Source organism: Dermacentor variabilis, chromosome 2 (assembly GCF_050947875.1).
Source record: "Dermacentor variabilis isolate Ectoservices chromosome 2, ASM5094787v1, whole genome shotgun sequence".
Taxonomy (NCBI): domain Eukaryota; kingdom Metazoa; phylum Arthropoda; class Arachnida; order Ixodida; family Ixodidae; genus Dermacentor; species Dermacentor variabilis.
Window position 1 is genome coordinate 87,868,529 of NC_134569.1, and position 27,403 is coordinate 87,895,931.

General features: G+C 46.1%; 1 protein-coding gene across 1 annotated transcript in view; it reads right to left on the reverse strand.

Moving 5' to 3' along the window:
* LOC142570364 (neural cell adhesion molecule 1-like) overlaps window positions 1-17,843 on the reverse strand; it is a 100,991-nt gene extending 83,148 nt beyond the window's left edge. The window contains exons 1-2 of the mRNA XM_075678753.1: window positions 17,786-17,843; window positions 12,731-13,078 (exon numbers count right to left, since the gene is read on the reverse strand). Coding sequence (XP_075534868.1) covers window positions 12,731-13,078; window positions 17,786-17,843 — 406 coding nt within the window. The remainder of the gene's footprint in view (window positions 1-12,730; window positions 13,079-17,785) is intronic.
* Window positions 17,844-27,403: the final 9,560 nt, after the last annotated feature.

Below are 27,403 nucleotides of genomic sequence, written 5' to 3' on the forward strand. Positions count from 1 at the left end.
TATTACTAGTATCTTCGGGACCTGCAAGTATGCAAGTTCAGCCAGCATGGCAATGACGCACAGTATGGGCATGGACTTGCCTAGATTTGGAGCCTTTGACTTTGCGACTTTGCAAACTGATCATTTGCAACAACATATTCTGTTTTAAACGGAACATTTAGGAATGATTTCAAATGCACGCAGCACGTAATTGCCTTTCTGTGTTTAGGAGACTATGAGTGCTTGAAGCTATAAATATATAAAGCGTAATATATACGTCGCTTGGTCCGAAAAATCGACGCTATTTTTTTACGTTGTCTTCAGTTGATAGCTCATGCCTGTATCTTTCAAAAAAATATTGTCACGGAGTTAACTAAGACGGGCTCGCCGAAACAGGACAACCTTCTTTAATGATTGCCGACGCTCAATAAACCCGGCGCACAACTGCGCCTTTCGTCGTCTTCTCTCTGGCGATCGGTGCCTGAGTGGGCAGCTGACTTCTGGCGATTAGGATTCGTAGTGGGCAGCTTACTTTCCGTCATTACTCCCCGCGTGAAAAGTGACCGTCACGGGTGCTCACCGGAGGGGAGTAAAGGGCGACAGAGGACGCGGGAGAAAGTTTATCAGAGGGCCACTTCTTCGCGGATGTAGCATGGTTTGATCCGTACTACGTGGACAATCTCGGCTAATGCCCGTCGTCGGCTCGAGCTCATAATAGTAGTCTGAGGGACGACCTTGTAGTTCACGTCGCTGAGTCGCCTGGCGATCTTGTACGGTTCAAAGTTCCTGCGCAGTAATTTTTCCGACAGTCCCTGGTGACGGATGGCTGTCCACACCCAAACGTAGTCGCCGGGTTCACACTGAACGTTCCTTCGGCCACTGTTGTAATGACGGGTGTGGGCACTCTGCTGGAGCGGATGCGGTTGCGAGCAAGCTCTCGAGCTTCTCCGGCCTCCTGGATGATGTCGCGTTGTTGCTTCTTGCTTCATTGTCCACCGGGAGCATGGCGTCTAAAGGTGTTGTTGCGTAGCGCCGATAAACCAGTTTGGATGGCGTGAATCGGGTGGTTTCCTGAACAGCCGTATTGTATGCGAATGTCACGTATGGTGGAATTCGGTCCGATAACTTGTGCTCTACGTCAACGTACATCGAGATCATATCGGTGATAGTTCAGTTGAGGCGCTGCGCAAGTCCATTAGTTTGTGGGTGATAGGCCGTAGTTTTCCGATGATTGGTGTGGGTCAGTATGACGATCTCCTTGTATAACTCAACAGTAAATGTAGTCCTTCGATCGGTTATAAGACGGAAGAGACCCAGTGACGTGATACGATGTCATTGACAAAGAACATGGCGATTTCTGTAGAGGTTTCGCGGAGCATAGCTTTTGTTTCTGCGCACCGCATTAGGTAGTCCGTTGCGACGACTATCCATCTGTTGCCTGCGGACGACGTAGGGAAAGGACCTCGAAAATCCATTTCAACCTGTTGAAACGGTGCTGGAGAAAAGTCAAGTGGTTGCAGAAGACCAGCAGGTTTCAAAGTGGAACCTTGCGCTGCTTAAAGTCACGGCAGCTTCTCGCGTAGCGCTGAATGGACGAGAACAGCCGCCCCAGTAATACTTCTGGCGTATGCGTGCTAACGTCCTGGCGAAGCCTAAGTGTTCGGCACACGGGTCGTCATGACACGCTTACAACACTTCTTCGCGCCGTGAAACTGGAACGACGAGAAGGAACGTTTCTTGGCTGTTTTCGAAGTTCTTTTTGTCGAGAGCGTTGTCGCGGAGGCAGGAAGAAGTCAGTCCTCGTGACATCGGTTGTGGGAAAACAATGTCGGCTCCCTGGAGGTGTAGGATGAGTGGAAGCAACGTACTGTCTGCACGTTGGAGGTTAGCCACCTCGACAGTGTCTACTACACCAAGAAACGGGAAGTCTTGCTCTAACTCACTTGGCTTTAAAGATATAGGTGCGCGTGAGAGGCAGTTGGTGTCGCGGTGCTTTTGTGATGTGATGAACCACTGTGACGTCGTTCTCCTGATGGTGGAGGCTCCAACGAGCGAGGCGGCCTGAAGGGTCCCTAAGACTAGCAAGCCAGCACAGTGAGTGGTGGTGACTTACTACTCGAAAAGGTTGGCCGTACAGGTAGGGTCGGAACTTGCCGATGGCCCAGACGGCGGCGAGACACTCGTTTTCAGTCGTGGAATAGTTGACCTCCTGGAATAGTTGACCTCTGAACCCGGCACACAACTGCGCCATTCGTCGTCTTCTCTCTGGTGATCTGTGCCTGGAATGGGCAGCTGACTTCTGGCGATGGGGACTCGTAATGGTGCAGCTTACTTCGCGTCAATATATATAACACTTGAATGTATGTAGCATCTAACACACTTACGCTATTATAATTGCCGCGTCGACCAGAAATTACGAATGCCTCGTGGTGGATTCTCCATTTTGTTACGTACCTTTCATCACATAAAAGCAACTTATGTCTGACACAACTTTTGTTTTTGTTTTTGTTTTGCAACTTTTTTTGTTGTGAATTTTTATAATGATTAGGGAGGTCTCTGTAGCTCTCGTGTGCTTCTCTTTAGTTGGTTTATGATGGCACGCGTTCCTGGGAGTGTACCTGACTTCCATCAAAAACCCATTTCGTGGCTTTTTTTGTAGTGTTGTTGATGAGTAGAATGCAAACGCTCACATGCATGAAAACCCAAGATTTCTGGCACCAGCTACAATTATGTCTGACACAACTTGGTTCGCCACAACACAATTATGTCTCGGCTCAGAACACTCCCACCCTTGGCTCGCAACAAAATTATGTCTGCATACTTCAAGGGTGCTAAAGTACCTAGGAGTTACTCCTAGACATTTGTATGCTTCCATGTATGCGCTGTTGATGGACTCGGGGTGTGTAAAAAAGGAACTTCAAACTAAAAGCAGCAGCAAAAGAGCAAAGAAATTACCACGAAAACACAGCTGAAGGCTAAGGTAACGTTCGCGACAAAAAATAGTGTAATACTTAGTTGTTTTGAGAATAACAAGCAGTTTGACACCCCTTCATTTACATTGTCTTCTTTTCGGAGACTTTGTACCTTTTACTAAAAATAACCACTGGGTGTATGCGAAAATTGGCGCTGTCTGAGTTAGCAACATGTACAAATGTGGAACTATTGATTACCCGCACGCTACTGGTACTTCATTAAACAAGTAAAAAGCATGTCGAGGCGATGCGCACTTACACAGCTTTGTTCCAGTTGCATAGTGTAAAATCGTCTTTCCTTCCGCGAATTTTGAACGCTCTGCTACTAATAGTTTTCACAGAAAGATAGATGTGTGAAGGATGAAAAAGAAAATTACAAAAAATGATGTCTTTTGAATAATATTTATTTAATAGATAGTCCAATTCCAAGTAATACCATAAAAATAATTTTAAAAAGCACAACCATGTTCATGACTCTTCTGAGTGCAAATCTTGCATAGCACGTTTCAAGGTCTCACCACCTGAAGGCAGACAGCACCTTTGTGCAAACGTTTTCGACAGTTGCTGCCACGCATGTACGATGCATTAAACTTGTGTTATGGTGCGGTAGCTATAACACTGCTCGCAAACTGTTCATAAGAACTCTCCTTTATCATTTTTTGTGCACATCGCTCTGACTTTATTTTTTGAGCAGTGTTTCTGCTTTATATCGCGCCTTGGAGCACATGAGTATGCATCTCGTCCCATGCACTTAATCAAAAGGATCAAGGTAGGCCGGAGTAAGAGGCAGAGTTTATTGCGGAGAGGCATTATATTGATCTATTGAATAATATACATGAGCGGCCATCGGCTGGTGTGTCTGTACAACAACCAAACAAGCGGAGGTGCCGGAAAAGCGGACCACGTAGCTACAGTCGACAGTACTTCCTGTGTACGTTGCGCGCATTATTGTGTCCAATGTATGCATAGTGCAGTCGAAGTGAGCAGTCTGTCGAAGTTACAACCAAAAGTACACATTTCATAAATGTGCACCTTTCTCTCTGAAATGTGCACTTGCAGTGTCACGTGGAGTTACGTGTCCACTACCGATGAAGTAGACTTTTGATGATAGTTTTCTCTGTCAATGCTAACCAGTGTCAGCCATGTGGTGAGAGGCGTTCACAAGCTCAACTAAGTTTGTCTATGGAGGTTCGCATCTTCCTCACTATCACCATTTATTAAACCCTTAAAGACCCTTGCGGCTATTACATAAGGGGTGGGGGCCACAACGTTCGACCATTGTTTCCATACATCAGTCATGTGAATCGTCACACAAATGAAACATTAATAATAAAGCTGCCGTCATCATTTATTAAACACTTAAAGGACCTCTTTCTTTAATTGGTACGTCACATTTGGTATGTCACATTCGCTTATTTGGTAGGTCACATTGCCAGGTGCGTCGCCATTATCAGCAGCGTGATGTTCCTGCTACTCCGTCTTGTGGAAAGAAGTAAGCCAATGTTATTTCGAAGAAAACAAGAAATATCGCATCGCATTCTCCGTCGTGCTGCCTCTCCAACGCGCACAATGCACGCGAGAACAGAGCGTACGCGAAGCCACCAGCCATTGCAGGTCGCCTATTATTTGCACCCACCGCAAATTGCCTCCGACATGGGGCGCGCGCGACCGCGCTCCTCCGTGTCATGCACAGCAGTGGCCGTGCTAGAAGAGAAGGCGCTCAGTCCCCACCTGCCCCCCTCCCCCCCTTTCCCACTGCGTGCATTAAAATGTGGCGCGCATCAAGCCATCATCCTTCTCGGCTCACGCTCGCACGCGTTCCCTCGCACCTATGCACGACCACTGCTGAAATTTAGTGTGCCAACAGCAGGGCCTCAACACAGAGCCTAGCGAGTGGTGGAAACGGTTTTCAGTAGCACGTGCTGGGATTTTGCGACATCAATTTCGCCTCTCATCTTGAGGTACATGTGTCCATATTCTGTCCTGACAGGGAACCAGGGTGCTGGGACGTATCGACGCATGCGCTTCGCCAACGCTAGTGGGTATGGCCACTGCTTGGCTGGATGCACATAGCTAAAGCGAACGTTGACACAGGCGCGCGTATGAATGGTGTCATCCAAAATACCGTACCATTCTCGTGGCCTCCCTATCCCATGGTGTCAGCATATTCTAGGTACACACTCAAACTGTCATAGTGCCTCCTGGTCAGCGCTGATTCCTCATGGCATACGGCACCCGGCCGCGATCTTGCCACACCTAGATTTTGTACAGAACCTTACGGTGACAATGACGGCAATGTTTCACCTGGAGTATCCACATAATTGCAGTCGCTATAAAAAGGCGTCACCGAAAAAGCATTTCACGTGATAAAAGCAAAAACAGTCTAGAGGCACAAACGATGGAAAGAGCCCTTTATAGGCACTATAATACCAGTGCTGAGCCACTTCTTAACCCATAATTCGTGCTCGTACACCGAAAGGGTGGGGGCCTGGCGTGCGGAAGAAAATATGTATTCGTCTATAATCTGGCGTCTAGTTATAAAATGGGAGGAGGAAATCAAGGGAGAAGGCATAGATGTTGACCAGAAATGGGTCTTGTTGAGCACCCTACTCTGGGAAACGGGAAAGAGGGAATAGAAAGATGAGTTGGAGAGAGGGAGGGGGGAGGAAAGACGCGGTGAGCTCGCGCACGCACGCGGAGGGCCTGAGCAAGTCAAAGGTGTTCACATAAGCCAGTCGCCCTCAAGAAAGACTAAAGTGCCTTCACAGCTTTGTGCGCGGACAAGCGATGGGGACGGTCTTCGAGGAACACCTGCACAAACAGTTGCGTGGTGCATACGCAGAATACAACGAAGCAGGCCATGAGCATATGCGTACATGACATTATATCAATAAACAGCGGTGGTACGTAACTTGGTGGTCATTACATGAGGTCTAACCACACAGATAATACAGAGCACTTGGACAGGTGTGTGACCTATCTATCCTCCTTTATATCGCGGAAAAACTATAGATATGTTTAAGCCTCTGATGAAATTGTATGTATTGTTCATGTCGTGAAACTCGTAATGAAATTTTATCATGTAAGCATTGGCGGTTAATAAAGCAGTAATTTTATTGTTTCACCGTCGGTATGGGCCATCTCTTTCCAGTACGGGCTTCCATTCCAAAGTTTAGTTACTAGTCATGAGACACACCATGCTGCAGTTAATTGGTGCATTGCTTAATTATGTCGGGTGTTCCTGTACGGCTTGCCTTGACTCTGCTCAGAGCCAAAGTGAAAACTAAAACAAAAAAAAGAATGTTTGCGTCATACGTGCCGGTTAGCAGCTGCGTTCTTTCCTGATTGCTGCATCATGCCGCATTAGATGCGTAGTTCGTGAGCGAGAATATAAAAGGAAACGTCCCACGCGCGAATTGCCTGGTGGCTTTCTGGAAGCGCTACTTTCGCACGCTTTCAGGAATCCATTATATCTAAGCTATGCTGCGCTAAGAAGGGAGATATTGGTGCCTTTGCGGAAGCCCTGTTTCATCCAGCCCCCTCAGGCAGAATTAAGAGCACCGGACAGAAAACACAATATTCCAGTGAGAACGCCCGAAGTTAGGCAAGAGTACTGTGTTCAATGGCGTGTTGTTGGATCAAGGCCACAACAGTATAATAATCACAGTTGATGGGCGCTGTCAACGCAATGATAAAAACAAGGCAAAAAGATATCCCCTTCCAGTGTAGCGTAACTAAACGTATATGTCTAGTCTGGTGACCCTCCCTACCTTTCTCGTCTCATTTATTTCTCTCTCTCTCTCTCTGTACCAGCTGTTACTCTGCATTGCCATCAAACGTAACACGTAATAAAGGGGAAAATGTGCAAAGATAAAGGCAACACATCATCACATGCTCTAATATGCTACTAGAGTGCACACATTCCGCGCGAACATAGCGCTGCTGAAGCAAGTGAAACAGTTTCTTGTTAGAACTTCTGGTCACGTTGAAGGAGGGCTCAAGCACGTAGCAGAGCCAACGCACGAGCCAAAAACAAGCGATGGCTCTCTTAAAGAGAGATGAAAACGGAGATAGAGAGAGAGAGAGAGAGAAAGCAATGGACCAAAAAATGGGACAGCGACAAAGTGAAAATTGTAGCCTGAGAGTGATACATGAGACCATTAGGCACCTTGATTTATGCCTCGGCGTTTTCCTCGCATGACCGGAGAAAGGGACTCGCTAGTGGCATGAAATATTCACTCTCCTCGAGGTCATTCGAGCTTTGTTTTGTGTACTTCCCACAGAGGTGAAGCACTTATTTTTCTTTTTTTCAGTGCCACCTTAGTTTCTTGTACTTATGCTGGCCATATGCAGCGGTGGTCTTTATAAGCGCTGGTTTAGCGGAAAGAGTATAGCCCTAAGACACTAGAGAAAATATTTTACACCTCTAACGTTTAGTAATAAATTTGCTTGAATATAGCGTCTAAATTACGAGTGCGACCTATTTTTCGCGAAACAACTATCAAGAAGTGTCCGTCGCAGTGTGATGTAAGCTGTTGCAGCCCAGCCATATGTCATTGTATAGGATTTCGATTTTGTATGCCCTTACCTTCGCCAGGTTCAAATAGTTTTCTTTGGCTCACTTGTTTGATGCTTTCTCCAATGAATATTCCTTTCTCGCTCGCTCTCTCGCACACTCACTCGATAGATCGGTCAATCGGTCGGTCGGTCATAATTGATTGAGCATTACTTGCCAGAACAGTTTCATGGACTATGAGGGGAACGAAAGGGGAGGTATCCAGATCAGTAGTTTTCGAATTCCACCCTCATAAGAAATTGCCGCATATACAGGAATTTTATTCTCAACTTCAAGCTCATCCTTGAGACCACCTTTGATTAGGTGGTAAATGCTGTTGCGTGTGCGCAACAGCATTTCTCCCTTTCTCGTTTATTTTCTGCCAGCTTCACCTGCCCCAGTGTAAGGTAGGAAACAAGGTGTAACCTGATTAACCTCCCTCTCTTTTTTTCTCTTTCTCTCTATCTCTCTTTCTTGAGCTTATCAGGAGAACGCAGTCACTGCAGAGGAAGCGAGGCGTGTTCGTTCGCTTAGTCAATCTCCTGATGCACCTATAAATGAGAAAATTGGGTGCTCAACCAATAAGCCGCCTGCTTCTACTTGTTTAGTTGATACTTGGGAGAAAGCCACACACACACATTTCTAAAGGGCGGCCAAGAAATGCCCGATTAGACACTGGTGTTAGAGAGTACCACAGAGATCAGTTTCATACGAACAAGCACGACGTGTGCATCTCCCCGGCTTATCGCCTCGCTGCCACCTATAACGGGTGGTAATAACTGAATCCTAATGTTGGCAGCGATCTTCTGCACATTGCGCAACGTCATGCAAAGCCCTGGCCCAATTATTTCGCGCAAGATTAACGCGCTGGCCAAGGCGATTAACCGCAGTATGCTTGCGCAAAGGTCGAACGAAATGTGGCCGGCAAGCACTTGGGCTGATTAGGCCCAACAGTGCGGGACAGTAGCCCACCCACACGCTTAACTTACGGCGAAGCTCGGAGTCGCAATTTTCTGGTTCAAGCGCGGGGGCGCAATTTTCGTAAGCTCGCTGTAACTTCTGAGCTGGGTTGGCGAATTTAGACCCTAGGTTTTTTTTTTTTTCTGCCACAACCTTCTGCAGCGTCGTACAGCAGAATAATAATGTGCCATTGTAGGTAGTAGATTCGTCTATTGGCCGAATATAAAAAATAAAGGTAGCACATACTTTTCTTCGTAATATTATTATCAGGACGCAGGCGTAAGCCGCGTTGCAAGTGGCATGTTCCAAACAAGTGCAACTTGGTGAATCTAATACAGCTCCTACAAACGAGCAGCGCGAATCTTCAGTCCTGCAGCAAGCGACGTAGCTGCATGGCACTTGAAACAAGTCATAGTCATTGAGCAAAACGTCAACAAGGTGGCCTTGGTCTTGTGCACAGCATACCTTTACTCTTAATTCGACAAGCTAACATACCTTCCCTCGTCGCCGCACCCTCCCGCCTTACACCCTCTCCCGTTTAGAAGAAGCCCACCTATATATACTGTGGCGAAGAAAGCATACGTCGCCTTGAAGAAGACAAGTCCACTTGTCGAAACGTTGGCTCCTGCTTTCACCTTGTTCACGTTTTGCTCATCGTCTTTAATTTCCATCTCCCCCATTCCCCATGTTTTCCCTTAAGTAATAGTCATTGTATGGCATGCATTTGCTTTAAGATATATTTCGCAGCATAACACGTAATGACTAATATTCGCTTCAGTTGAAAAGCTATCTAACAGAATAGAAATAATATATTCATGAAAGAACAAGACAAATTCTACAAAATTAATAAAATAAGTGAAGTTTGGAGCGAATGACTGGTGGCCAACAAATTCTGCGGAGTACAAGGCTTTTGCTTTTGAATCTATTCTTCGAAAACAGGCAGTGTAAGTTTGTGCGCAGACGTTTTAACTTCGAGATGATACGACAAAACTACTCATACTCCAAACGTTGAATCCTACACTGTTCCCTGGATCTACAGATTTCTTTTATTTTTGTAAGACCATCGGCAAGTGGCTGATTTTAAATATAAATGCTCAGGGAGTCATTTATTTAACTTTCGTCTGGCGTGCTTCAAGAACATTGTTTCGCTTGTTCTCCATTACCTATTTTGTTTGCGACTCCTCATTTTATCTGGATCTCATACACCTTCATTTTCACCTCAGTATTATTTTACTATCGTTGTCATCAACATCAGTAATATAATGCGCAATTTTTTTTGCATACTTTAGGTTGTGTCTCTGCTGTTGCACGCGGATAATTTAACGCCTCGAAACAGAAGCGTTGGTGAGAATAATGATTAGAACGCGTTCGATTAGAACTGTCGGCATCCAATGATAATGATATAGACTTATATCAGACAAATTTCTGAAGTAGCCAAGTGTTTTCTATCCACACTGCTCGTAATATAGTCGACTTCGTTGGTAGATTTCACGCTTACTTCAGAGTTCAGGCGTTCGGTCCCCATCAGCAAAATTAGAAATAAAGCTTAAACGGTCGACCGAACATAAGCGCGCAGGAAGACACGCACGAAGAGCCGAGAAAGAAACATGACAGGCGCTAACGAACAGCTATTTTATTTGCACCTACGTCAGTAAATATATGCCGAAAGTATGACATGCGCAGTGCATAACAGTAGAAAAACATAGTGACAAGGCAAACCAAATAAAAAAGTAACTACAACGCACGTTCAAGGAACTCAATTTCTACTCTGAAGAGCTTCACAGACGTATCGCTAACACATTTATCTGCCCTTTTCCTGATATAAAAGGCATTTCTTGTCATCTATTTTCTTGCTTTAAAGAAAGACGAGCCTTATAAATACTGCTTCTCCTTCTTGCGTTATACTTAACTGTTCAAAATTTACTATCCTCCGGTTCTTCGGGCCTTGGGCACAGTGACGGGAAGGTTTGTACTGCTATCCTGGGCTTTCTTGTAGGGTCAGTGCGAGTTAAATTATGAAGTCTCTAAATTCAGAATTCAGACGTTCCTTTTCTTTCCATCAAATTGAATTTGACATGTCTTATTTTTGTTTTTTTCTTTATTTGCTCTATATTCATAAAATATTTATCTCCAATCAGTCTCTATATTGTAACCTACTTACTCTAACATTTATTGTTCTAATTTCTTACATTTCTTCTTTTTTTGAGCTACCAGGATCTTGAGCAGTCCCTCATAGTGGGTATGTGCCACTAAATCCAAGGATCCATGCCTACATCTACATCAACAGCTCTTCCTAGAGGGTCATTGCTTGCACTACGTATATAGGGAGTTGAAGCACCTGAAATGTTTTCCTTGCGCACTTCGACTTCCCAGGAACAAAAGCAACCTGGCCATGTTTACTGAGAACCTTTCCATAAAATTTCAATCAACAAGTTTGGTAGCATCCATAGTTCACAAGCACATAATATAATTTTTAGGGTATAAAAACTCATGCAGGTCCCCCCGCGTACTTTGGGGATCGGTGTGAGCGAAGCTTAGGTGAGCCGGTAAGACGAAAAAGGCGCATCACGCTAAGAGATGCCGAGCGAATACCGGTGACGAACGCGTCGCACACCCGTCCTCAGACTGGACGGTGAATTTTTCAGAAGCACAACACAGCGCCATCACCCACCAAAGCATCTAACTTTCAGAACCCATGAAGAGAGCTTCGCGAAACCCACGTTTTAATCCTGCCGCCGGACGCGCTCTTTCTTTTTTTTTTTTTAAATAGTGACGAACGTCTACTGGGCGAGAAAATAAAAACGACGAGCGACTGACCGAGCCAGGCAATACCGCTGGATGGTTGGCACAGAAAGCGTTCGCTTTAACAAAATCGAGGCAGATGCCGAAAGGTTGTTACCTCGGGCAGCTTACTCATGACTCGACAGGCGACGCATGCGCCGCTTTTCCCGTGAGCAGAGAACGTGGCCGCAACGCCGTTTGTGAACCACACTTATCCCATTTTCCACTCCGGACCTCTCTCTAATTGGCGCCTCGTTATGCCCGTGCGTATGGCCTTCGGGCCTCCGAGCGTTACCGAAAGTGGCGCCCTGCAGGCTGCAAATCGAAGGAGCCGGCGCCGAGCCCCTTCGTCACAAAATTAAGTTCGCGCCGCGACCGTGCTGCTCGCTTGTCGCGTGTACACGCTGCATCGGCAACCCGGGAGCGAACGCTAGCGCCAGCGAGATTGTAGCATGCCGGGGAAGTAATTTTGTCATAATTAGGGGAGGCTACTGTGCATTCAGAGCTCGCAAGTGTCGGGAGAGCCAGTGACTGCATTTGGTCGCTCGTGTCGCGTGTGAGCGCCCAAACTTGCCTGGTAGCTTCGCTTGGCTCGACTGTTCGCGTAAGCGTGAAACTGAATCGTGAAAAAAGAAAGCGTGTACGAGACTACACAATTTTGCAGTAAACACCGGACAATCCTTTTGCAACAACAACGTAGCGTGGCTGTTGGTCTAATAACTATTTAGTAGAACTGGAACGTGTGCATGCTATTTTTGAGCGCACGCTCTGCTTTATCTGTTCCTTTGGCAGGTGGTCAGCAATCGCAGGGTTGAAAATGAGCGGCCCCGTATTGCTTCTTCAGAAACATAAAGTTTGACGAGTGAAATAGTCTGATCTGTCCGAAGCTTTGGGTTACGTACTCCGACAAAACCCAAGCACAGCTATATTTCGTATACGCAGTCTTGCATTCCTCTCTCAACGTGTGTACACAGAAAAAGAAAAAAAAAGGGCACTATATTTAGTTGTTTTGGACATAAACGAATTCGTGCATATGTAGTTGCTGAAGTTGCTAACTTTGGATAACTGAAGTGTTATCTCTTGTTTTCACATACATGATCGATCCCGCATGGAATAGCGAATAAATGCGCAAACTTTTGCATATGCTGATCCTTGGGAAGGCACCGGCATGCAAATAATACGGTGCCGATAGAATCTGACAGTCACGTTAAATTGCTTCTCTGACGGTCGTTACGTAGAGATAGGCGTAACTTATTACACATTTGAGGGAACGTTATGCTTTGCTCGACAACTGCTAGTAATCACTATTCAAGCGCGAAATAACGACATGTCATCGAGCCTATCAATATAGAGAGCAACATTAGGGCGTATCTATAGCTACATTGGAATCGCTGCACATAACTTAGCCATTTGTTCGAGCGAACTAAGTGTGGGAAGGCATTGTTCAAAGGAAGAACGGCGGTGCACTGAGTAAAGAACGTACCGACTACGACGAAGCGGACGGTGGAATTACGCTCGCCACCGTCGGGGAACAACGCCGAGCAGACGTATAGTCCGGCGTCGGCTGCAGCCACGTCTCCGATCATGAGTAGCGCCGGCTCGTCGGCCGAAGAGAAGTAGGCGCGTCCGGACCACAGGTGCGCTGGCCGGTGCCGGGCCTGCAGGAAGTTTCCCGAACCCATGTCGATCGTGTAGACGGGTCCCGAGAGGCCGCGCTTGAACCACGACACGGACACGGCCCACGAGTCTTGCGTGATGTGTCGCAGGTGGCACGGCAGCGCAGCGTCGCCACCCACGCGGCTCGTCACCGCTGAGGGGCCAACGATGTCGCCTGCGAAGTGGCAGATTAGGCAGATTAGGCAGCCATTTCCTTTTACTTACAGGCTTATTTCAAATGATGCAAAGAGAACAAGAATGAGCATTGAAAAAAAATGAGTGCTACGGGGCACAAGATGTTGTGCATGCGACCTCGCGTAGATGAGCGCAATGTCGACGACATAATAATAATAATCGCCTTATTAATACTCATCATAATCGGCATCAACATCATCATTGTCGTCATAATCATCATCACCATAGTCGTCGTGAGAGCGTCTCTCAGAATAAAGTATATGGTTTATCATCACCAGTCATCATCATCGCTTTGTTACATTTCTAGACGGCAATATATTCGGTATCATCCCACGAAAGCGACTAGAAACAGACGTTTGACACAGACGTAACGAACACGAAAAGTGGCGGTAACTGGCCAATAAAGACATTGTCTTCAGTAGTTTGGAGAATAAGAGTGTCCTGAGGTGTTCCGCGTAAGCGCTGAGCGCGTTGTGCTATTAGCCACTGTTCTGATTCGGCTCTGGGGCTCGTGGTTCGGACACAGGCGTCACTTGTAGGCTCGCTTGCTTACGCCGTCGGTGCGCCTGGAACATGGTATAGCTGGTCTGCCCTACACTGGGGCGTCGCACTTAGCTGACTAAGCGGACCCACGATGGCCTTGTATCTATCGCCAAGACTTGCTTGTTGGTGAGGAGATGAAGCTGGGAGGTTGAAGGAAACGAGAAACAGGTTTAATTTACATATTTACGCAAATTACTCCAGATATGGGAGCACACTTCATGTCGGCGCAGATGTCTGAGAACACATGTCAGTACACACACTGCACCTAAAATGTCCGCTTTTAAGAGAGAGAGAGAGAGAGAGAGGGCTCTTTATTGGAAAAACAGAGAATTTTGCCGGCGCGTATATAACTGCTGGCATGCTACTCTGTATAGGGATGGGGAATGGGATTAAAAGATTCCAGAAAAGAGTTCGAGAAAAAAAGGATAAAAGTAAATATGAAATGTCCGAGTGGACCTGATACTAATATTTACAGGTGACATGGCGGGTAAATTTAAGCTTTTGTATAGGAAGGATGCAATTTTTAAAGCTTTCCTATTTGACCAATTTCTGTCAGGTAATTGAACAATAAATCCAAAACCCGTCGCTGTTTTGAAGGGCCTGGCATTGGACCTAAGATGCTCGGTAACGTTAACGGTTCGTGGCAAATCATGTCCATTTGGTGCTCAAAAAATTGTCTCTCGTCGCGGTACGCGGGGCATTCTAGTAATATGTGCTCAATTGTCTCTAAGTTGCGACAGTTATCACAGTATGGGTTAGTGGTAAGTCCTATGCTGTACAGATAATTGTTCGTGTATACCACGTTCAGTCGAAGACGATGGTACAATGTCTCTAAGTGTCGAGGAAGTGGTCGTGGAATTTTTGGTCTCATTTCTGGGTCAATGTAACGTAGGAAGTTATCTTGGTGAAGCGGCAGATTCAAGATGCGGTCTTTTTCTTGATAGGCATATTTTTTGCCATGTTTGAAGCATCGGCTTTTGTAAAATATGTTCTTTTGAACTTGCGGTATTGGAGTCCATTTCTGGCGGCTTCGTCCACTCTTTCATTTCCCGAAATGCCGGCATAGCCAGGTATCCACTGGAACTTTATGCAATGCCCAGCAATCTTAGCCCTGTGGTGAAGATAAGCAATGTCAAATGCTGCTGGTTGATTATTGCAACGCTTGTGCCTGTTCCAGATACTTTGTAGGGCTCCTTTTGAGTCTGTGAAAATCACCCATGTCCTTGGCGGCTGCTGTCGAAGTACATACACAAGGGCCTCCTTAATGCCATATAGCTCCGCTGAAGTAGATGATGTCGCTCGCTCAAGACGAAACGAGAATCGTTGCCCTGTAGAGGTTACAAAAAGTCCGCATGATGAACGATGTGGAGTTGTAGAGCCATCTGTGAAAATGTGCGTTGCGGCTGCGTATTCTTTGTGCATATATTCTAAAGCTATCTGATAAGTCGCTGCCTGAGGCATTTTCTTTTTCGCACTGATTCCAGGTATATATGGCACGATTTCCAGTGGGGACAGTGTCCATGGTGAAATGTATCGCGGCATAATTTGTGACGCCTGAGCAGGAATCGAAATAGATATGCTTCCGACGGCCTGCCCAAAGCTAGATGTAGCACGGGTTCTGGAAATATCCTTTAAAAAGTGAGTCTTCGTATGAATGACGTGGCGGAGGTGTATCCGAAGTGTCTCCTGCGAACATAGCACTTCCAGAGGCAGGCATCCAGCTTCTGCTACAGTCCCTGACCGGGACGACCCCTTCGGAAGGCCAAGACATACGCGAAGGCAGTTGTTTCGTGCTGCCTCGAGTTTTCTCTTGCTTGTGGGAGATATTTTGTGCAGGATCGGGAGGTAATATCGTAGTGTTCCGTCGACGTAGGCCTTATGGAGGAGCACCATTGATCTACAGTTGCTGCCCCACTTTGTTCCGGCTAAAAATCGGAATATGTGCGACGCCGAGGAAATCTTCTCACTCAGTTTTTTCACTTGGGGCGACCATGTGAGGTTCCTATCGATCGTCACTCCAAGAAACCTTTGCGTCTTGACGTATGGAAGGGCACGACCACCCAACACTAGTGGGTATTTTTCCATACACCTCCGCGTGAAAGCCATGGCAACGCTTTTGTCGGGGGACAATTTCAGACTCCTTGGATTTAGGTAGGGCTCTCTGGAGGCGTTGTTGGGTGGTACTGCGGGAACGCGCCGCACTCCAAATGCAGATGTCGTCCGCATGCAGTGTGATTTTGACGCCAGGGGGCAGGTTTCTTTTCAGATGGATGAGGACTAAATTAAATAATACCGGGCTTAACACAGCTCCTTGTGGCACTCCCTTCTCGACGGCATAAAGCGCCGTGGGGCCATCCGGGGTACACATGAAAAGTTGGCGTCTTTGAAGATAGTCTTCAATCCATGCGTAGAGCCGTCCTCCAAGACCAAGGGTTTCCAAAGCGTCAAGTATTGCTTTATGATAGACCGAATCATATGCTGCCTTAATGTCTAAAAATAATGCAGTAGGTATGTTTCCAGAGACCAATTCCTCTTCAATTGATGAGACCAAGGCAATGACATTATCAATTGCGGATCTATTTTGCCGGAAGCCATTCATTTCCTCCGGGTAAACTTTTGCAGTTTCCAAGAACCAATTTAGTCGTTTGTAGATCACTTTTTCGAATAGCTTCCCTACGCAGCTAAGCAGAGATATGGGTCTGAAGGAGGCGTAATTTTTTGGCTGCTTCGCTGGTTTCAATATAGGAATGACTTTCGCAAGCTTCCATTCCGTAGGAACCTCCCCAGTTATCCATGAGGCGTTGTAGTATTCCAGAAGGCGTAGGCGAGATGTGTGGCATAGATTTGCGAGCGCTGCATAACTCACGCCGTCATGGCCAGGTGATGATCGCTTGTTTACGTCGCCGATTGCTGCCGTGCTCTTCGATGGTGAATGGTAATTCTAAGTCAGGAAGGGTAGCTCGAGGTGGACTAGGCTGACGACTTGCAATTTGCCGCAAAGGTTGAGCCCCGTTGGAAAGGAGCCTGCAGTACTGCTCTGCCACCTCTTTCAGGGATGCGCGCTCATGTAATGAGGGGGCGATAAAAGGATACAGCTGTTGCGGCTCTTTGCGAATGCCTCTGACGACTCGCCAGATTTTGCTCAGCGGTTGTCGTATGTCCAGTGTCCCACAAAAGTCCCTCCACCTTTTTCGGTCCAGTTTGGTGAGGTAACGTCGTATATGTCTTTGTGTCCGTCGACAAGTTCTGAGGTCTTCGATATCCTTCGTACGTAGAGCCTTCCTTTCGGCACGCCTTCGAATGGCACATAACCTTTCAAATTCCTCGTCGTTTGTTGGTACATTACAATGCTTAGTGGCAGAGCGGGTACTTTGTTTGAGGCAATGAGCTATTGTCGGTATTATTTCTGTATTCGTAGTTGAGGCTGTGATTCCTTTGTCTACGGCTGCGGTGTAAGCTTCCCAGTCTACCGACTTTAGTTTCACTTTTCTGGGCGACGTCCGAAAATGGAGGGCAGAGATTAGGATCGGGTAGTGATCACTACCTCGAGTCTCGAAATCTGTACACCATCCGAACATAGGGGCCACTTGGCTTGATACGAATGTGACGTCAATGCAGCTAACAGTCGTCGGATTTTTCAGGTATGTTATGCTGCCATCGTTCAAGGGCTCTATATTGTATTTTGCAAAAAGCTTCGCCAGCTTGGCACCCCGAGCACATGTATGTGAACTGCCCCAGATCTCATTATGTGCGTTGAAATCGCCACAAATAATATGTGGAGACTGAGTGTTTGTCAACAAGTTTTCCAATCTTGTCACGTCGAAAGGTGATCCTGGTTCCAAGTAGACGCCGATCAGGGTAAACACTTTAGATGCAATCACTGTGGTTGCGCAAATATATTCGTTCTTGTCATGTGGTGCTACGTCAATCGCAGAGGCAGGTATGTCGTTGCGAAATCCAACGAGAAGTCGGCTAATTCCATTTTGTCGCCTTGAATGATGAAAATAATACCCCTTTATCCTAAAGTGCTCGTCGACGCGAGACTCGGAAATGACTAAAAAAGGGAATCGGTACACTCGCGTAAGATGCTTAAAGTCTGCTAACTTCGAGCGCAAGCCGCGAGCGTTCCACTGGAATATAGTACATGTGCGGAAGTGTTTGTTGGTGAACACCGCTTCTGAGACGATTGTTGGCGAAGCCATCGTTGCTACTGCGAAGAATCACGGCTTTGCGCCGAGAAAGAAGACGACACTAGCGGTTCCAAAGCCAGGACGGCCTCTATTTCAGGGATGCTCTTGAACGATGGGCTGGCACGCAGAATAGCCTTGATTGCGGCGAACATCATGGGAATCTCATCATGGTATCTCATTTGCAGTGCTACCATCTAACAACTTTTCTTGGTTCTTCCTGTTCTTCTGCTGCGACCTTGAGGACACTTGTTGCTGTCGTGGGCTTGAGGTTATATCACTTGAGGGCTTTGATGGATTCGTTGCAGTTGAAGGCCTTTGCTGGTTTTCTTTCACGACTGAGGCGTAGGACTTTTTCAAAGCCGCGTCGCTGCGCTGCACCGTGTCGTGTTGCGTTTGGTTTGTAGATGTATACATCACATCCGGATTCGGTGGTGGTTCTCGTCGTTTCCGCACTTTTCCTTGGATTTGCTCCATCGTCCGTGCAAGAGTGGCTGATTTCTTCTTAGGACACCCTCCGTATGACGCAGCATGCTCAGCTCCACAGTTTGCACATCGAGGCTGGGAACGTGACGTACACTCCTTATGCGTATGTGGACCAGCGCATATCTTGCAGCGGATGGGGCCTTTACAACATTTCGCTATATGTCCATGTCTTTGACATCTGAAACATTGACTAGCAGACCCCATGTATTCCGTCACAGGATAACTGCAGAATCCAAGCGACACTCGGTTTGGTAAAGGGGCGTCCTTAGAGAATTCCAGGATGACTGAGCGTCTTCGGGTTTCCGGTACTACGCCATCTTCGTTAGGGACGTAGAAAACTTGCCTTTTAGCAGATATGACTCCTTGTTCGCTCAAATACTCCTTGAGGTCGTCATCTGAGTACTCAACAGGAACGTCCTGTATCCTCCCGTACGTGGCAGAGTAGGAGTATGGAACTCGAGCTTCTACAGGAATACCCGATAGATCTGTCACTGTGAGGAGACGATTGGCTGCAGGAAGTGTAGACACTGTCACCATGAGGCTGCCATCCTTGTTGAGACGGTGGCTGAGTATCTTTTCTTGGGCTGTTGTCACGACCGCAGAAGCCAGAAGATTTGGGTTTACTTTCCATAAGCTGCTGTCAGGCTGAGTTGGCTTGAATATAACAGGAACACCTGCGGCTCTTTTCTTTTTGTAAGAGACAACAGTGAAGGCTGTCTGGTCCATCTCTTCGTTGTCTCCTGTAGATTGCCTTGCATCGATGTCATCTTCACGTAGCCTTTTCCTTGCTTGCTCATCTTCTCTGTGGTCTACAGGAGCAACGTGCTGGCCTGATTGCTGATTGCTTGCGACGGATGCCATCAGAGCATCACGAAGGTTGGCCGACGGCGGAGGCTCGCCGCGCTGCTTCGGTCCGGTGCGCTTCGGGAGCCGCTTGCTGTGCTTCTCTCGCAGGACGGTGACCCCCAGGCCGGCGTTCGGTGAAGGAGAGGCACAAAGAGTAAAAAGGCGCTCTACACTTGCTAAAAAAGACTTAAAATTACAGACGGGCGTTCGGAAGCGAGCCTATCGCTCGTCGTCTTCTTCGTCTTCCTTCCACAAAGAAATTTCTCCGCTTTTAAAACACTCGTTTTTCCTAGGTAACTGTACGAGGGAATCTAACGACTGCCTTTCGGCCAATTATAATGGTCGAATGTTTCGCAACATCCCACCCATTGTCACACCACCTTGCTGGACTCAGCCTCTGATGTCTAACCTTCGAAGCAAGGACAAGATAATCTGTAAACACGGGTGCACGCTCTTTCCAAGGACGCTGTCGACAATGCTTCCTTGCTCTTCGTGACGTTCAGCTTGTCACGATCATGAGACTGGCCTTCGCGGTCCTTACTGCTTCCACGGAAGGCACTGGTTGTTGTCGCTTTGAAGTGAGCTTCTTTGCTTGCGCGTCATAGTCGCTGTCGGGCCCTGTCGGCGTCTATGTGGGCGCTGAGGAAGGGGCTGCCTCGTGGTGAACCCCAAGGAATGCGCATGGCCGTTTTGGAACGCAAACCACGTACCTGAACGCGCAGGTTTGCGAGGTCTGTTTTCAATGCGTTGTAGGATAGCGTGGTGAGGTGGTGAAGCGTTTGTGTTTAGCGGATTAGTGCATCATTCTCTCTACCGTGTGTTTTTGGCACTGCTTTCATTGCTCGAGTCTCCGCTTATGGTGCCCAGCACAGCTGCGTGTCAACGGGATCTCGGGCTGGAGATGCCTACAACATACAGTTGACATGCTCTCAAAAAAGCTTTCAAGCTCTGTCTGAGAGCACAGAATATAGAAAAAAAAGACAATTTATAATATCTCCTGCTTCCAACTTTCCGTTTTGCCGTATTGTAATTCTAAGAAATTCGCTCAGGGATTCTGCCTGCAACTAAGGCATTTCAGAAGCGAGCAACATTGGGGCAATTTTTCTTTCGTTTCTTTTTTTATTTAAGTGATTCAATTTGAGGAGTGTATGTTCCAATGCGAATTTAAAAAAAACAATTTTGCGCTTTCTGTAGCCAAAAGAAAGGACACTCGCAGGGATATTTTTTTCCATATGCAAAAATACCGCAATTCCGCTCTTGTCACATAAAATAAGAAACAGTGCTCGATAAGAAGGCGTTTTCTTGTAAAAGATTGCAAGCTTAGCCTTTTCAATTAGAATGGCAAACGATGCAGCGTGTACATAGGTAAGAGCGTGGCACTTATAAGTATAAAAAGATGTCTCAATCCACGCAAGTGTAAGCATCGACGAGAAGTCGAAGTCCCATTAGCAAACTAGGTGGATACAGGAGCTGCTGTGGGGTCATTTATCAAGAGTAAAACTACCCACCAGTGAGTGGTCGTTTTTTCTACTAAATTGCGATCCATTTCTTATTTAAGAAGATAGATTCAGAACACGCACACACTAGAAAATACACTATTATAAATGTGGTAAGTACTGAAAAATCACTTCTAAAAGTAATTCGTAATTTTATTTCTCTTTGGATCGTGACTATTGTTGCCAGCCTATGCCGAATTCCACTAGCGGGGATGAGTGAATTTTCGTTTAAAACATTCTCTTGCTTATTTGGCTACCCTCCGCGAGTTTTGCCGACGTACGTACGTACATAACACCTGTACACGTATTTACAAAAAAAAGAAAGAAAAGAACTCTTACGCTAGAATTGTTCGTATTAGTCTACGTGTCTAAGAATTTGGGTACCTGACCTAGATATACCGAAGGATCGACTGTATATATGCATACAAGTATTATGTCGCGATTTTTTGCTTGCTTACTAAGCAAAAAGGTGGGTTTACTGGCACTTATTTGTGGCTCGAAATTCCGTGCTCTATAATCCGCTTTACTCAGGCTCGGATTGTCCGCTGCGTGAGTAATGCAGTGGTGGTGGTAGGGAAGGTTCTATTTTCCCTTAGCCATTTAGCGGCATGAATCCGAGGACGAGAAAGTGGCCTGATGATGACTTGGCAAGGACGACTACGTGAGCCGTCGTCAATGGGGTAACGCAAAGAACGCACCGACGTTCGCTGAAAACCCCGTTTCGGACTTGTCCCTGCTTTTGCAGTTAGGAGAAAAAAAAGTGGTCTTTGAAGGCAAAAAAAAAAAAACACACGAAAGGTTTTTCAAAGAAAACAAATTACGTGGTTGTGAAAGCGTGCTAGACAAAAGGACTTGATGCAAAAAAATGTGCTAGTGTTTTCCTAAACCTTTGTTGAAAAATTATTGTTTTCTTGCGCACAATAATGAAAGAAACTATTGATTTAATGGTGATTGCAGATTGGAAAGTGTCAGCGTAAGGCTGAATAGTTTACCCAGAATTTGCGACGAACGAAAAGCAGCATAAAGAGGAATGTATATCCGTATAATATGCGATTACCAAGACGGACAAGATCATGTGACGGCTTATACTTCTCACGGGTCATGCGCTGACTCTACATTACCATAATGTGTATGTATTTGTAACTTTATATTCCAAGTTTTTAACACGTAGTGTGAGTTTACTTTACGCTAAACAATTTTAAAGGCATTGATTTGTTCGTTTTTCTTCACACTATATTGTTCTGTCATTTATTGTTTTTTTTTTCTTTCGCTACAGTATTGGTATAGTCGTCTTTTCAGTAGTCAAGCTTTCCATACTTTCGTCAGTGATTGAAATAAATGATAAAAAGATAAAAAAAATGCAGTGTCAGCAGTATAACCGGGCACATATTCAAAGAGATTTATTTTGCAACATTGAATCCAGAACAGTGTTGTGCCGATAGGGGAAGTAACGGTCCAGTCGCTGGTAATTACATTTGAAGAAAGGAAACGTGTATCATATGTTTGTCAGTTTACAAAAAATACATATATGCTACAAAGATAAAACGCGGAGCCCCGTCATCGTTGTTACATCGGGTTCGAAAGGTGGTGGGAGCTGGAACCAATGACAACTCCTTTCCCAAACATAACGGCCAGAACCTACGTTACCGGTTATACAATTTCCCGAGCTTCACTCACTTCATTTAAGGCCGCTCGAAACGCGCCGTTAAAGCGTGCTTCTTCGCGCGCACGTCAGTTATGAGAAGAAGCGACAATCATAGAAGAAGAGGTGACTGGTTGCAGGTGTCGATTGTAACAAAAACAAAATCAGAAAAGACAAGAGCAACGATAACAGGGGTCGCCTGTATTGCAGCCGACGATTGAGCACACCCCACCGACATGTTAAACAACTGTGGTCGGTAAGGGACGATGGAATAATAAATTCGTACCTCGCCGTTATAGTACGTTACTCACTACAGCAACGCGACTCCTCATCAATGTCTGTCAAACGGTAGGTTGTGATGGGTTCTGCTATCTTGAACTGCCTTACGTGAGCACTTGCGCGCTCTTACGAAGTCGGCTGCTGTCCCCTATAGTGCTTGTAGTATCAGTGCCAAGAAAACGCGCAGCAGGTGATAGGAAATTTTTCTGACGTGAGTTTTCAAAGTGGCGCGCACATCGTTTTCTGCTGTCTACTTCCAAGAAGAATGAATTGACCATTCAATAAATAAACAGTGGCATCAGTCGCCTGTGTATCAGCGACTTTTCAGTGGTTCATAGCGATATATTTATTGTTATTGCTTAAAAATTTTTATAACATAACTTATTTCTTAACAAAGGTCAACATTGATGACTGTTTTCTTTTTTTTTGCGCATGAGAAATGGCACAGAAAACGTTACTATGACAAATAATGTGAAGAACCAGGATCTGAGATCCACTGAGAGACACTGCTGAAATAGAACGAGTGACAAACAAAAAAAAAGGAAGACAGAGACGGCTTCATTTTGCACCACTGATATACATTTACAAGCGATGTTTATGTTTAGTGCAACATTCTGCTACTAAAGATATTTCCCCATCACGAAGGTGTCAACATTACCAAGCGTGAGTCGTTTTACATTTCGCTTGTGATCGCTTTGATATATTTTCAGCGCCATCTTGTCATCGCTATTTCGCAATATGTGCCTATATGTATCCGAAGTTCAAGCACCATTGTGTCTAATCAGATTGTACGAGCGACACTAATACTGCCGCACATTTCTGAATTTGCATTAGCATCAATGACTGCTGTGTGATGATTGTATACATTGTATGAATGTAATATTGCCCACGGATTTAGTAAGTGTGATGCGAACTGTTGACCACAGGCCCGGCGCTCAGCTGTCATTGCTATTTATACGTTCGTTTGATTTGTGGCCACAAGTTCGCCCGATCATGTGTTAAACCATTCAATTTACGCATCGTGCTAAAGAATTTGCCTATGCACCCATCGTCACTCCGTTGCAAGATATCTAAAGGAAGCATCCTATTTCTAACCTCTAATTGAGTTGAGCTTTATTCTCAGCAATATTATTGCTTTTTGTGCGCTTATTACGTTCAAAGCGTGCAAGCTTTCTAATTAAGGATGTGATAGCTTTATTTTCGATTGTCGCAAAATTTTCAGCTGGGCTTAGGCACCGGCAGCTTGACCAAAGAACTACATAGTGCCACTCTGCAGCAAGTTAGATGATATAGGGATAGACAAGAAAATGCAGGAATTTTAAGCAGGCTGCTTTATGCTGGACAAGGGGCAAAAAACGAAGAAAGGAAACGGCGAAAGAGAACTGACGAGAGGGGACAGAGGAGAGCTCCTTAATGAATTGAGAAGAGATTCCCCTGGCGGCATGCCTAGCATGCTCCTTTAGGTGGGAATGATAAGAAGTGAAATGATAAACATAGTGCGGGCCACACACAAAATGCGCGAGACACACCAGATCACGCAAAATGCGAGCCAATTTAGAGTGTTCGTCCGGCATAACAAAGGCACCTTCAAACTTCCTGGCAGGCACTGGTTTCAACGAGTGACGAGAGATGATGCGCTCGCATACAAAACAGCGTTCGCCGCTCATTCAAGGCCTGTGTTGCAGCCCAGTCATCGTGGAAAGAAGCAGCAGTGCTCTAGTAGTCTTTTGGGAGGATTGCGTCCGACTCCAAGGTTTCAATATGTTATTCTTCGTCAGTGGTCCGTCGCCCAATTAGATTAGTGTAGCACACAGAGGTTGTCTTTGGCGTCGAGACAAGGGCAGCGGCAGTTTCGACGGTTCCGTAGCAGCCACAGAAGCTGAACGACACTTTGTATTCGCCTGCCACTTGGTGCATCCTGTGGTGGGGCGTCTTCACCGCGTCGTTTGTGGCTGGGTATTCTTCCTATAAGCTCGCGGTGTCCTCCTACAAGAACCTGTAGGAGGACAGCGCGAGCTTATAGAGAGAATGCCCAGCCACAAACGACGCGGTGAAGACGCCCCGCCACAAGATGCGCCAAGTTGCAGGCAAATGCGCTGACGGTAGTTGAGCAGACACCGCTCCGGAGCTTTAATATAACACGACGAGCAAATGCTTGATGTTTTCACACTGTATCTCTTCCTGTTAAAGGTGCGAAAGTACGTTGGTCTTGTTAGCGGGCTTAGCGCGGTGCTTGGTCAGTATTGTTGTTGTCGACTATGCCGCAATAGACCAGCAACCCATGAAATTTGACGGCGTGCCTATTTGTTCATAGCGCGGCGGTAAGTGTATCTGACGTTAAGAAGCCAGCTATTTGCTATCAGACTGCTGTAGGGCTGATTTCAGGTTATGACAGGCTGCATAGAATCGCAGAGTATAGCATACCGATTTGTTTCCTGTTTATGAATAGATTAGCCTGCTCAAAACTTTTCAATGTTAGAATACCCTTACTGTTTTGTCGTGTTGTCACTCTATCAACAACATTATTGACTACTTCCCCATGCATATTACATTGACTCTGGCAAAGTTGGGGAGAAAGAGATGGATAGAAATAGACGAGAGGAAAGGCAGGGAGTGAGATGTGAGAGAGAACAGTGAGCCTTGGAGCTGCGCAAAAAAATAATAATAACAGAAGGAAATAGTCCTGGATTCACTCTGTATTCTAGTTTCCTACTTTCTTCCAGCTCGCGTCTACGCATCATTATTTATGCAATTTAAAGGTTTTCCGCCACCATACACAACTACACCGCAAAGGTACTTACGCGTGGGAGCGCGTGTACGGCTGCAAAATTAAGAGCCGCAGAGTGCACGTTTTGCGATACCTTAGTTTCGCACAATCACTGAGTTCCATGTACTTCGATTGATAATTCTTATTTTAAAAGAGTTACTGATGGATCACCAGCACATGTGTAAACAAGAACAAATCATGCCCGACCCAATGCACATTCGTGAAGGAGCAAAATTAACGCTATAAGGTTTATTGCAATGCGTACAATTTTACTTATTGTCATCCTATGGGACAATGCAATGCAACGTTTCTGTTTGCGCACTACACCACCCACAAATCTTCAAAATGCTGCATCCTCTTGTAGCTGGCTCAATTGTTTACGTGACGCATCCCTGCAAACATAGCGTTTTCCTTTTGTTCTCAGTCCCATCAATGCCGCTTGCATTTGAACTTCATGAAGCTCCGGCATGCTGTGCACAACACATGAACGTCTCCGTCGGTGCCAGCGTTGCAATTTCTGCGTCGTTTCATGGATAACAGCGCGAGGTATTCCTAAATTCAAAATGCCTGCAGCACTATCACATGTTGCGAACGTTCCTTTGAAATAAAATAAGTGCTTCAATATTTAGATGCGTTAAATAAGTGAAAACTACGGCACCATTCTCGCACCACGGTGCACAGTAGTGTCCATGCTTTTGCAGGCGCAGCAGATTTGCCGTACTCCATTTGCCGTACTTTCTCAATCTCTCCCTGGCGAGTGCAGTGGCTCGCCGAGTCACCATAAAAGCGGCGCTTCTCAAATACGCGGACAGTTCTGGCAGTTACGCAATAAATAGCCGGCAAGCATAACCTCGGGGACATCGATCGGGGCGTTTTCTTTATAGCCTGTATCAACTCTTTCACAACCCCCCGCACGGCTAACTTCGCAACTACATCGCCCTTTGCCACCTCTCCTATTACCGTCGCTGGAGTCATTCGATTCCAGCTTGGCCCTCGGAAACCCAGTGTCGCCTGACCTGTGCTCCCTTTGCCTTGCCCCTCTCTACAAGCGCACAGTGGGGCGCAAAAAAAAAAAAGAAAAACAGGCCATGCCTTGGTCGCTGCCCAAGGGTCGGCCATCATGCGCCACATTAGAGATAATTTATCTCCGAGTTTTACGAGCCGCGTCCTTTCTGCTGCGCCGGGTAGTCATAATAGTACTTCTGTCTCGGCGAAGCTCAACCAGAGGGCTGGAGACCGGGCGTATGGAGCGCGGCCAGAATTCGCGAGCGCGCTTTTAATTAATTCGGCACTCGCTGCAGCGTGAGGGCTTCCGGGCGCGGAATATATTTAGCATGCAAATGTGGACCGTTTAATAATCGGGATAGCTCTCTCTCTCTCTTTTGCAGTGTCTTTTAGGCGATTTCTGGCGGCACAATAGTGCGCGCAGTCGTCGTTCCACGAGGGTTTCCTTCGGCTTCCGCAAACAGAACGACAATGGGGCACGTACTATTCACATAGTATTGGAAAACGCTGGGCGCTACAAAAGTCGTTGTCCTTCTCACAGAACCCGCGGAATGATTGAAAATGCACCTTTTTTTTTCCCTTTCCAATCTGCGTGTTTGCTTCCTGAAAGACTGTCGAACTTAGGTTGAACATCATTGAGCGTTAGTCCGAATGGAGCACTGAGAGCTTTCATTACGTCAGGTACAACACCAATCGATATTGAAATTATCAGTGTGTCGAATTGCGAAGTAGTGGAATCTGGTCAGGCTGCAATTTACAGTACTTATGCTTAGAAGGAGATGTAAATGTTTTATATGAGACCACCCAGATATGTCGGTGCTCGCGTAGGCAGTTTATATACTCGTGAACGATTGTGGATGCATTCGATGTCTCATAGGCGTGCGTAATACTAATGCATGTCCATTGTGCCGCCTTCCCAGAGCTTATAACTGCGGCGCATTCACAGCCCGTGCCAAAATACCATCTGAGCTTTATGCGCCACGAAAGCGCATACTGGTGTTTCGAGGTCCACAGGCCTTAACGAAACTTTGTAAATATATCTAATGTATATGTG